Source organism: Phaseolus vulgaris, chromosome 1 (assembly GCF_051622355.1).
Source record: "Phaseolus vulgaris cultivar YP4 chromosome 1, ASM5162235v1, whole genome shotgun sequence".
Taxonomy (NCBI): Eukaryota; Viridiplantae; Streptophyta; class Magnoliopsida; order Fabales; family Fabaceae; genus Phaseolus; species Phaseolus vulgaris.
The window spans coordinates 28,331,415-28,343,660 of record NC_143498.1 but is presented as its reverse complement, the minus strand read 5'-3'; the positions used below and the strand labels follow the sequence as shown (position 1 = coordinate 28,343,660).

At 34.6% G+C, this 12,246-nt stretch overlaps 2 protein-coding genes across 3 annotated transcripts; both read right to left on the bottom strand.

The window, feature by feature from the left end:
* Positions 1 to 4,143: 4,143 nt before the first annotated feature.
* LOC137813790 (Presenilin-1) lies at positions 4,144 to 5,796 on the bottom strand. Its single transcript, XM_068616221.1, has one exon. The coding sequence runs from the start codon at positions 5,794 to 5,796 to the stop codon at positions 4,549 to 4,551; it is 1,248 nt and encodes a 415-aa protein (XP_068472322.1). The 3' UTR covers positions 4,144 to 4,548.
* On the bottom strand, positions 4,144 to 11,837 carry LOC137813793 (GDSL esterase/lipase At3g26430). 2 transcript variants are annotated; one of them, XM_068616223.2, is made up of 6 exons: positions 11,382 to 11,823; positions 8,316 to 8,608; positions 7,743 to 7,955; positions 7,425 to 7,594; positions 6,831 to 7,101; positions 6,353 to 6,753 (listed from the first exon to the last, which is right to left on the bottom strand). In XM_068616223.2, exons 2-6 carry the CDS (start codon positions 8,569 to 8,571, stop codon positions 6,491 to 6,493), a joined length of 1,173 nt encoding a protein of 390 aa, XP_068472324.1. In that variant the 5' UTR covers positions 8,572 to 8,608; positions 11,382 to 11,823; the 3' UTR covers positions 6,353 to 6,490. The 2 variants fall into 2 exon arrangements, with proteins under 2 accessions (XP_068472323.1, XP_068472324.1); XM_068616222.2 differs by lacking the exon at positions 8,316 to 8,608 and having other exon boundaries at positions 4,144 to 6,753; positions 11,382 to 11,837.
* Positions 11,838 to 12,246: the final 409 nt, after the last annotated feature.

The window sequence follows — 12,246 nt, the reverse complement described above, 5'->3', positions numbered from 1 at the left end:
GATTGGGTAGAATTTGAGGGAAACTTGTTCTAGTTACCTAGTTACCTTCTTCCATTTTCATGAGCAAATCTTATTTTAGGTGCAAATTGGTTTAAAGCAATTGAACCCATGTAGTAGATTATGATTCCTTGAACTTAAATATTTTTCATAATGTTCAATTTGTTATGTTGTAAAAAGATGTGGATTATGTCCCTAAGCAAGCTCATTCCATTTTTGAAGTTTATAGTATGAAGTTGGTGGATCACAGTGTATAAACCTTACCATTAATCGATTTACTTGTGGATATGGAGCCCAAGTTAGCTTTTCTACTACGTTCATATGCTTTGAATTTTGCTACTCCAACTTCATTGCCACTTCCCCAATTCCATGATCATTCTATTCCTTTAACGAAACAAGTTACTCGTTAAGGTGAAACCATAGCGTTATTCTTATAGTAAAAAAGAAGAAATTGAGAAGTTAATGGTACATATACTTCATGAGGGAATTACTCAATCAAGCAATATGCTAAGCTATCAACACCTTTGATTAACTTTTTGCATAAGGATAATTTTTAGTGGAATGAAGTGGGAGCGATGTTGAGTTAAGGAAACCATCCCATTGCATATTTCTCAAAGAAGTTATCTATATGACTACAAAAATAGTCGACATATAGATAAGAATTTTATGCTAATATGGAGACGTTGACTGAGTTCAAAAGCATCTCTGTCTCATATACATAGTAGCTCATCCGTTGTGTTCACTGCTAGCCCCATTTTTTCATTCAACCATGAAATCCCCCTATATTGACACATATTTTTCTCAACATTCTCTTTCTTTGTTTTCTATATACATATCATTTGTTTAATCTCTTTCTGAATTAACCACTGCAGTGTCTTTTTCTTAATTTCTCTCCCAAGCCCCTTACAATGTATGTTATAGTTCTCATAATTTGACTTCATTTTCCTCAACTCTCTTAGAGCTTCTTTCGACATCAATTGCTCTAACACTTCCGTATCACCTTCCACCCGCTTCACCACTATTTTTTTTTCGGTATCATCCACAACATCCTAACATCTCCCATCTCCCATCTCTTTTCTATTCCAGAATACTTTGTTACAATTTCTAACATGCCTAAAACAATCACATTACTAAGGGAATGTAATATTTATTCTAACACAATCCCCCATGCTACTTACTATTTGCTAGTATTATTTTATGGTTCAAATCTTGTCCTTAAATCATTCAAAGGATTCGTAATAAAATGTACCCGTTTTGTCACATTGGTTGCTCGAAAAATTCTCCGCTGTAAAAGCTAAGATCTCCACCAGATACTTTGATGAATCGGTAATTATTACCACCACCACCACCTGTGTAAGTACGCCGGATTGCCATGGTAGTTTCCCTTAACACCCTTTTCTTGTAAGTAGAATTGGGACTAACCACGATAGTTTTGCTTTTTTTAATAGTTGACACACTTCAAACAGACCAAAATAGGAACACGGTAGTGTAAAAACGGCCTAATATTTTCAGCAACTAATGTTTATTTGATGTTTGTGATTACCTTCGTAATAATCTATGAAATGCCTGATGAATGTATTACCTACTTGTGAATTGAAAAAATGGAAGAGGGACTGAAGAAAGAAATTGAATCAAAGTGTTGACTGACCAAAATACAGATGTGACAAGGAAGATCAGTGAAATCATGTTTAGATATTAATGTCATGGGGCTTAACCCAACAATGTGGGCTTCAATTTGTATACAGTATACATACACATAGTATATATTTTAGAAATAAAAATATGCAAGCAAGTAATATTGAGTGAGGATTTTCTTTTAAATTGTTCGAACATAGAATGTTACTTGAGTGCATAACCCTTCTTACTAGGTATCTTTCACAAAGTATTACATCTATTATTCTACTGGTTTGGGATGAAGCAGGCACATCTACATCCTTATAATGATTTCCTCTTCCATTCATAACTAATTTTGTGGGTTTTACTCATTTCAAATCACTTTTGGGAAACAACCATAATTGTCAACTCAAAATAGCAATGCGCAGCAACCAACCCCAAAGTCACTCTATAGTGGGATGGCTATTTTAAAGACTCTGGATTCAAGATAAATAATTTACATTTCACACAAAAGCTCAAAAAAAAAACAAATTGAAGACATTTACTAAAAAAATTCATAGTAGAGACACAATAATCATCAGTTTATGGCATAGTTAACAAGTCAATAACAACAAAAGTCAGGGAGCATAAGACAGAAAAACAGTACACGTTATCGATTAAGCTGGGTGTCCTAGAAAAGGACTGGTTCGATCCCAAAATGCTTGGATTGGACTGCTGGGAGATGGTCACAAAATATGCAGGAGAATGCTGATGAGAACAAGGGAGAAACCAACATTAAGTTTTGATCTTACATTCTAAAAAGTTATTAGGTAACCAAAATTGAAGATATGTGCCAAACACTGACAACTCAGACACGGGTGAGCCTTACCAACCAGATTAACAGCTCCTGGTTAACACTTGAGAAACATAGAAATAAAGGCCAGGCCAGACTGTCATCCCAACACTAGACCAAATCGTATTGAACTCTAGATGTTTCAAATAATAAATACCTTTCCAATTTTATTTCTGATGTTGGCATTCCTAGAGGCATCAAGAAATCTGTCCAGCAAAATCTGCATGTAACCATAAAGCTTTTTCCCTATAATTTATTATCTGTTTGGTGCCAAGAAGCACCACAGAAGCTGTACATCTGAATCGGGAAATGCTTGATATGGAATGAAAGCTGTTGAGTTACCATCACATAAAACAGTGGTTGCGATGCTTATTAACAATGAAAGCTGATGGAATTCAAATTTATCTTTTGCAGAACCTTTGGTGAGCCAATTCGTACACACAAAAGGACAATAACACTTAGAAGCTGAACTATCTTAAAGGGTCATTAGGAAGAGAACTTTTTTTCAAGAAGCACATCATCTGCAAATAGAAGCCAAAACCAACATATTGGGTGGGAGTACTGCTCTGGTAGGGGGGGGTACCTATGATGACCATTGTACAAGAAATCAATGTAGTAGCAAGTAGTCAGAAATAGGATGTAAATCAATGGCCCATGGAATATGTGAGATTATGAGAATTGAAAGAATACTAAGGACATCTCCCACTCAAGGTTCATAATCAGGACCTTAAGCTTAAAACCTAGGTTTTAATAGAAACTCTGCTGGAACATGCTATGGCATGAGAAGATTTTAAATTTTAGACCCTATGTTCGTAGTAAGAATTAAAAATTATTTCTCATTTGAAAACAATAAAAATATGGGTTTTATAAGACTCTTATAGAACAATACTTACAAGAAGATTTTAAAAATGATGACATAATGAGATTCACATAAAGTAAAATAACACTTTATAGTATGACTCTCTTGCATTAGAGAAGACCTAAGAACTTATAGGTTGCGAACTCTAAACCTGTGAAAATCTACAATTAGAAATCTCCATAATTCGCAATCCTGTTTTCTATTATAGAATCAAGCATGTGAAAGCAGATACACACTTCATTAAAATGAAAAAAGAAAAATAGACAGATCTGCATGCCCTATGTCCTTACAAAAGAGCAAATTGCAAACATTATGAGATGATTTAGACAGCGAGCTGTCTTTGAGCACTTGAATTTCAGCTTACTGATAAGGACAACCATGAATAGCTCTAGAAAAGAAAGAAAAGATTGAAAAAAGGGAAGGACACAGTACACTAAAAGCTATCAATGGCATAAGAAGGGAACATTTAACCACTGCATGACTTAAATCAATCAGATCTTTGTAAATAAAGTTGTCTACAATCTGCAGAGAACTAACGGTAAGGGATGCATAAATACATCCTTACTTAAACACCATACACTTAAAATTATTGCATGAACCATGAAGTTTACTTGTGTGCAATATAGTACAAGCATATGAAGATCACTCTTTTCATGCACATCAGAATGTACTCGTGATACATAAACACAAATCACCAGTCAATGCTACCTACCCTCTTACTTAAAGTCAACAATTTCAACATACTTGAAACAGCCTTCTGAATTGTTTCCGGTTTGTAAGAGATATGCTAATCTAAAAATATGACGGATAATTTCCATTATTATGTCCATAAATAAGAACGTGAAAGGAAAACAGCTTGGAGGCTATAAATTGTATAAAATATCCATACATACACTCAAGTAGATGTAATATACTCAACGAATGCCAGAAATACCAACTTCCTCTCCAAATCTCATGTACATCAAAAGGCCAAGCCAAGGAAGACATTTCTTAATATAACTAGTCATTATTGTTTAGAAATTTACAATCACTAAAGAAAAGGATGTGGAAGAGGTTGGATTGCATTTCATTTCAAGCATCAGTTACAACACTATCTGTGAAAAAAGTGAGACAATGAGCACAAGTATATCACTTGCCGTAATGGATATAATCCTACTGAATCACTCCATGCAAAAAATTCCTTGTATATGAAACCACTAGAACATTCCTAAACCCTAGCCTGCCAAACCTGTATTTCTCAAAAACCTCAAAACATCATCAAATTGGTGGCAGTCCCAACAATGAAGGGCTCCATCAGCAGCCGCGTCAAAAAATAGAACAGAACCCCCAAGGCGATCGAAATTGGAAGCGCCGGCAGAGCCTGCCGGCACACGGACAACAAAATCAGTGTGCACCCCAGTCCCGAAATAATGGCAAGGTAACACGCATAAACTGTCATCAAATCATACATGGCAGCTCTCCCCACAAGAACACTGTAGAAAACGAAGTCCCCAAGGCCAAGCTTAATCCCCCTATCTCCACCAATCTCCCTCATCACCCTCTCCTCTTCCTCACCATCCGCCACCCCACCCATCTCAACAAGGGGAGACATCTCCTCATCAATAACAACCTCACCAAATCTCATTCCACCAACCAACGGGGACCTTTCCCCTTCATCGCTCCTACCATGATTCACATTAATGTCATCATCATTGTCATTATCAATGTTACTTACATTACCTCTAGAAACTACCTGAAGTTCCACTCTAGAAGCTTCCGAATCCGAAACCCCGGCGACTAGAAACCCTAGGGCGGCGGGGGTTCGGGTCGCGACAGTCGGACGCGCCTCGTAGACCAACGCCGGCAGCTCCTCGTTCCGGGTGGACGCCAAATCGACAAGGAGCTTGAGCGGGCCGCCGGGGGCGAGAACGGCGACCAAATCGTAGAGCGCGAGCGCGACGAGGAGCGTCCACGTGGTCCACTCGGGCAATTTGGTGAACCACGCGGCAACGATGATCCCGAGGCAGACCATGTACCCCTGGCGCAGCAGAATCGGGATCCCGCCGGCGAAGACGGAGAGGACTCCAACGACGGTGAAATTGAAGAGCAGAAGCAAGGAGGTTACCGCGTCGATGGGGATAGAGAAGCGCTGGAGGAGTGAGAGGAGGATAGATCCGCCCATGGAGGCGAGAACGAAGAAGGCGGAGAAGCGCGTGTAGTGGCGGAGGAAGGCGGTGCAGTTGTAGTAGTAGAGGAGGACAAGGAGGAAAGTGACGAGCGCGATGAGGCCGACGAAGACGACGGCGTTGAGGAGCGCGCCCTCGAGCTTCTGCGCGGTGCTGTCTGCGGGGTTCTCGGCGTAGACGAGGTTGGCGGCGGTTGTGATAGTGGCGGCGGAGGAGGAGGGCGAGGAGAGGGCGTAGACCAGGAGAACCACCAGGAACATGCAGATCGACACCGGACTCATGACGCCGATGATTTCAACGCCCAGACATTCCAGAACGCTCGATTCCATTCTCCCGACTTTTAGGGGTTTTTTTGGGTTTCTCTCAGCGCTCTAACACCGTAATATTAACAAACTCCATTTTCTTCTGAACCTTGCGTAAGAGTTTTCTTCTTTCTCCGCTCTGGCTCATCCAGAGTTGAGTTTTTCTTGTTTTTATTATCCAAAGGAGCAACTTTATCCCTTTTTAACTTTCACATTATTCTTTTACTCACTGCCCAATCCATTTACTCTATAAATCATTATTTTCCATTTATATCTATTTACCTTCCTTTTACTTCTCCAAACAATACATGCAATCAAAATCTTGTTTTTTTCATGTTAATAACGTGATATTTGTCAAGACAAACATCATTTTTACCTTATTTTTATTACATTTCACTTTATCGACTTAATATTAGTTATATTGAGGACAAAGCAAAGTCAACTCTGACTTAATTAAATTCATCTTCCACACATGTGCTTCACATATCATAATAATCAACTGCATACTTCAACATTTGTTTCATGAGTTATGAAGCAATTATGGTTTAAGCCCGCCTTAATATTTTTGCATGCCTTGTCTAGATCATCACAATCCTCATAATCTTCTTCAATATATTAAGGATCGACAAACGTCTTAGAGAGGATAATGTGTGACCCTTTTTCATTGAATATTTGTCAAAGATACAGAGAAAAGAGGACAAGGGTGTTAGCACCCTTTCATTCAAAGATGCTTATGACAAGCCATGTTCAAAGGAATAGGTGGATCAGAAAATGCACCATCAACAATCTGTTCTAGCACCCATTTGTTTGCAGCCTGAGTGTAATGAACACCATCCCAATTTACCCAAACAGATGGATCCTTGCATGGCTTCCCCACCAGAATCTCTTTCCCACGAATCTTAATCTTAGCACCACATCCAGTGTGCAAATTGTAGTTGTACTTTCCACCATGTCCACAACATGCCCTCAGTGGTTCCTCAAACCCTGCATTCAACAAACACAACTCATTTTTCCACACATTTTCACAAACTAAACAACTCCAAACCAGACAAAGGGTTTACCATGCTTCTTTGGATGACTAATGAGAGAGTACTTCACAGCGTAAACATCAACATAAGTGATGGCAGCCAAGGGAAGCTCTTTTCTGAGTTTAACCACAACCTCTTTCAATTCACGATTGAAGAACTTGGCCACTTCATTGTAAGGGGTTGAACATCCTGCTTTGTCCACTAATGATGGTTTTACTGGGTGAAGATCCATTATGTATGGCAAACAACCAACCGGACCCGTATTGTGAACCCAAAATGACCTTCCTCCATGATTATATACATACTAGCACCACCAAACAGATACACAAACATACATGTTATGTCATGCCCATGATATTAGTTTGTTTTCTGATTAAACTTTATGCAGTTCCTTTAGTTGTCTTCAATTTAAGTTTTAGTTCATATTCTTGTAAGAATATCACGTTAGATCAAGCCAAACATGTATACATAATTTATTCTCGAAATTGAAGTTACTTTTTAAGTAGTTTCTATTTTCCACATCCGAAAATGAAACTCCAAATGCTACCCTATCGGAATGCAAGAACTAAATAAGTTCACTTTTCTGTCTCAGCAACCAGAAATATCACATACATTAAAATGGTTTACCTTGATTACGTTCTTGAATTGATCCAAAACATCTGGAACATATGCTTTAACTTGATCCGTGGACATGTTGTGGAAGTAACCGGATGTCAAGTCATTTTGACCAATATCAAACGTGTATAATGCTTGAGAAAAGTCTTCTGCTTTTGGTAACAATGTTTTATATACTCCACCTAAGAGGGATGAAAAATGATCACGACTCCATAAACATGTTCACATCCTATTGTTGGAATCCATTCCAATATGCTCCAATTGGACATTACACATGAAGATTATAAGTAGATATGTTAAGGGAAAATATGATTCATGTGTTGCCATTACCTTTGTTGCGAAAAAATTGGCTTCTGCGTTGGAAATCACTGAATTGATTGAATTGAACGTCCAAAGAGAAAGGGCTGAACCCTCCAGTTTGATGAAGGGTTGTGTTCTGAGGTCTAATGGTGGATCCAGCAGTTGCAAAGTTGGCTCCATGGCTATAATTTGACCCCACAGAATCAAGAAATGCATTCAAATAAGGCTTGCCCAGCTTCTTAGCTTTTGATGCACAATATGAAAATGAAGGTCAAATCAATTGGCATTTTCCAAGATAAAAAACACTCTTTTAATTGAAATGGCATAGAAACTAAAGAGGAACAACAATATTTACAAACTATATACATTCATTCAAGACTCAAAATACTGATTTGAAATTTGGTTGAGAGAATCAAAGTGAACTTAGAAAAGTAGAGAGAAAAGGGTTGACACAGTGCATGATTAGATTGAGATAGCCCAAAAAGTTAGATGGAGTGGAATGTAAGAGTTACTGTCAACATAAAAACTAGTCTCTTTGAAATGTGACGAATTTGAATCCTTGTTAAGCATAGAGAAAGTAGAAAAGGGTTGAGTTAAAGAAACCTATGAAATCAACAATGAGACGACCATCACAGTAACGGCCAGCAGGGTGATGGAAGTAGGACTCTCCATGAGGAGGGCCAGATTGTCCAAAGGCTGCAGAGAGGCCTCCAGTGTCAGAATTGGAGTCACCAAAGTTGAAGATGGCAGGGAAGTGGCACTGTTTTGAAGCTGATACTGAGTTTCCAATATTGAAACAAAGTGCCACAGATACCACAACACAAAGGGTCATCAAGCTGCTCTCAGTGTTCAATTTCATGTTGTTGTAGCAACAATTGTGCTCTAAATTCAAAAGGCTGAGAGGAAGGAAAATGGTATGAAGTAGGGAAGACAAAGTAGGACCAAAGTACAGAGATGTATCCAATGATGTTACAAAACAACATAAAAAGGGGTGAAGTTTTGACTTGAGGACATGTTTTTGTTTGGAGTCTATCCATTATTTCATGGAATTGAAAAAAAGGTGTTATTTTCTTTTAAAACAAACATCTTACTAAGATTTTTCCTATTTTTCATCTCTTTCCATATGCAAGATGTCTAAAAACTACTCTTCAATTATCTATAATCTTATTTAATAATAAGAAATATGTTGCTACATCCACATGCTATTCAACACTTAATAAAGAGGATAAAAGAGAAAAATATATACGAATATAATAAGATAGGAAAAAAAAACAAATGAGAAGTGTTAATAAGATGTTTAGAGGTTTAAATATTAAAAAATCATTGCTCCATTCAATCTATCTTGTATCATTGTTGATCTTAGATAGAATTTTAATTGATTTTAATTTTAAATAATTTAGTTGTAAGAATTAGTTGTATTGTTAATAACATTTTATAAATGCATATACTAAAGAAAAACATTTTAATATATTTTATTATTTTATTGGAGTGCTATTTTTATCTCAATTATAAAAAAGAATAAAGATTATAGAAATAAATCAAGGCCATCAATGTTCTCCGTGACTTTTTCAAGAGTAAAACAATATTTTTGCAATTCATCCTCACTTAAAGTTTTTATTTTTTTAGATTTATTTAAAATAATAGTAGTCATTAATTATATTAATTTGCTTCTTTTTTAGTTGCAAAATCAGATATCCAAGTTTTATAATCAAGTCATTTTAACATTTCACTCTAAATAAAAAAAATGGTTCAATCATTGTTGATGATTTTGAAAATTTTCTGTCAACAGTTGGAACAATTACTTGTATTGTTAATAATATTTTATAAATGCATATATTCTAAAAATAAATGCTATTTTAATATTTTTATTGAAATGTTACTTTTCTCTCTCTTAATCATAAAAATAAATCAAGAACATCAATGTTAGAATGCTCTCTATAACTTAAACTCTTAGTGTAAAATAATACTTTTGCAATTTATCCTCATTTAAAGTTTTAAATTTTTTAGATTTATTTGAAATAAAATAGTAGTCATTAATTATATTTTTAATAGTAATTATTCAATCAACATAGCTAATAATATTTATTAACTTTGTCCCCTTATATGATAAGCTAAAATAAAATTAATCAATCATAATTGTTGTTAAAAAACAATTTTAAGTATCTTCTTATTAAAACATATATTAGGATAATGTCTCGCATTCTATAAAATTTTAAATACACAAAATACGTCAAAAAATTTATATATCTTCAAAATTTAAACATATTTTTTATATGTTTATTATGATAGATAAAAATTCATGTGAATAATTATTTTAACACGTGAATTATATTATTAAAATTAATTTTAATTAGATGTATGATTAATTATATTGGTTTTTCATCTATTGTTATGATTATTTTTAAAAGCTAAAAAAAGGGACAAAAATGTTAGAAGTGCGCATGGTCCATTCATCACATGCATGCATTATCATTCACGGGTATTTGAATGGCCTGTCTATTACTTTATAATTTATCTAAATTATATATATATATATATGTGTGTATATATATATATATATATGTATATATATATATAGAGAGAGAGAGAGAGAGATTATGCAAAACCTAAGTAAAAAGGTTTTCATTTTCAAAAATGAAAAATTACATTAAAAATTGTCAAATTTATTTATTTAAACTTAAAAAAAGTTAGAAGTATGTGTTGCTATAATGCAACAATGCATTTAATATTCATAGATAGTGTTATTCTCAAAGTTGCATCAAATTTTGATTATAATGGCGATAATGAGAATAAATTATCAGTATCATCATTATAAACAAAAGAAAATAGAACTCAAAACTTCACACATATCACCAAAATTCACACAACTTAGGCCAACCTTATACACCAATTGTTGTAATTTAAGGATTTTATGCAAAAAAAAGGTATTTCATGTGATCTATAAAAAAAATTGACTAAGTGATTGAAAACATTGGAAAAATCCACGTATAGAGAGTAGTGATCTTTCAAAATGGCTTTATTCTTTTAAATGATCAAATTATGCATGATTCAAATAAAAAACTTAAAGTTTCAGGTTCTCTTAATTTTGCAATTGTATCCAAAGCAAATCGCTTAAATTAAAGAATGAAATTTGAGTACCGAGTTATGTGAAGAATCATAGTATACACTTTTTCAAGAAACAAATCCTTAATTAAGCAAAGAAACCCTAAACGACTGTTACGTACCTACAGACAAAGATGACCTTAGCAAATTTGTATCTTATGAATAGTGACAAAATCCAATGAATCTGTCGGTGGATTTTTCAATCAAAATACTATTCAATAAAATTAAAGAACTTGATCTTATCCAAAGTTAAGAAAATTTTCAATTATTTAAAAAAATTAAAATCAAGCTCTTTGAAAGTCATGAAACAAGATGGTTTAATTTATTATAACTAATGCAAGAAAAAGAAGAATAAGAACATTTACAAACTATATACATTCATTCATGACTCAAAATACTGATTTGAAATTTTCTTAGAGAATCAAAGTAAAAGTCAGAAAAGAAAAGGGTTTAGCAGTGCATGATTAGTTACTGTGACGATAATAAGTAGTTTGTTTGAAATGAAATATGTTGTTAAGCATAGAAAAAGTAGAAAAGGGTTGAGAGTTAAAGAAGGGAAGTAAGAACCTATGAAATCAACAATGAGACGGCCATCACAGTAACGGCCAGCAGGGTGATGGAAGTAGGAGTCTCCCTGGGGAGGGCCAGGTTGTCCAAAGGCTGCAGAGAGGCCTCCAGTGTCAGAATTGGAGTCACCAAAGTTGAAGATGGCAGGGAAATGGCACTTCTTTGAACCTGATACTGACTTTCCAATATTCAAACAAAGTGCCACAGATACCACAACCCAAAGGCTCATAAACCTGCTCTCACTCTTCAATTTCATGTTCTTTTGCCAACAATTGTTCTCTAAATTCAAAAGCCTGAGAGGAAGGAAAAGGGTATGAAGTAGGGAACACCAAGTAGGACCTAAGTAGAGAGATGAATCCAATGATGTTACAGAACAACATAAAAAGGGGTCAACTTTTTACTTGAGAACATGTTTTTGTTTGGAGTCTATCCATTATTTCATGGAATTCAAAAGAAGGGGATATTTTCATCATATCAATTATTTATTTCTCTTTTCTTTTCTATTTCTTTCCATATGTAAGATGTCTAAAACCCACTCTTCAATTATCTATAATCTTATTTAATAATAAGAAATATGTCTTTATAACAAGTGAGAATATACACTACAACAAGAAAATAATTCAATAAAAATTAATTTTAAAAACAAAAAATAATTAATTACTATAATGACTATATTAGAGACCATTTTAGAGACTAAAATATTTTTTGGTTTCTAAATTAGTTTGTATTATTGTTAAATAGTTTTTAAATTGGTATTTAATTAGTTACCAAGGTTTTAACTACCAATTATTTAGATTCTAAATTTGGTAGCAAAAACTTTGGTAGCTAATTAGATACCAATTTAGAAACTATTTAATAATAATAT

What these genes read in the sequence shown, in the direction of transcription:
- LOC137813793 (XM_068616222.2), bottom strand. Translation starts at nt 11,637, where the DNA reads ATGAAATTGAAGAGTGAGAGCAGGTTTATGAGCCTTTGGGTTGTGGTA. An exon ending in TCTCATTGTTGATTTCATAG is followed by an intron (nt 7,956 to 11,381) that starts GTTCTTACTTCC and finishes GTGCATCAAAAG; the next exon opens with CTAAGAAGCTGGGCAAGCCT. An exon ending in AATTCAAGAACGTAATCAAG is followed by an intron (nt 7,102 to 7,424) that starts GTAAACCATTTT and finishes TGGTGGTGCTAG; the next exon opens with TATGTATATAATCATGGAGG.
- LOC137813790 (XM_068616221.1), bottom strand. Translation starts at nt 5,796, where the DNA reads ATGGAATCGAGCGTTCTGGAATGTCTGGGCGTTGAAATCATCGGCGTC.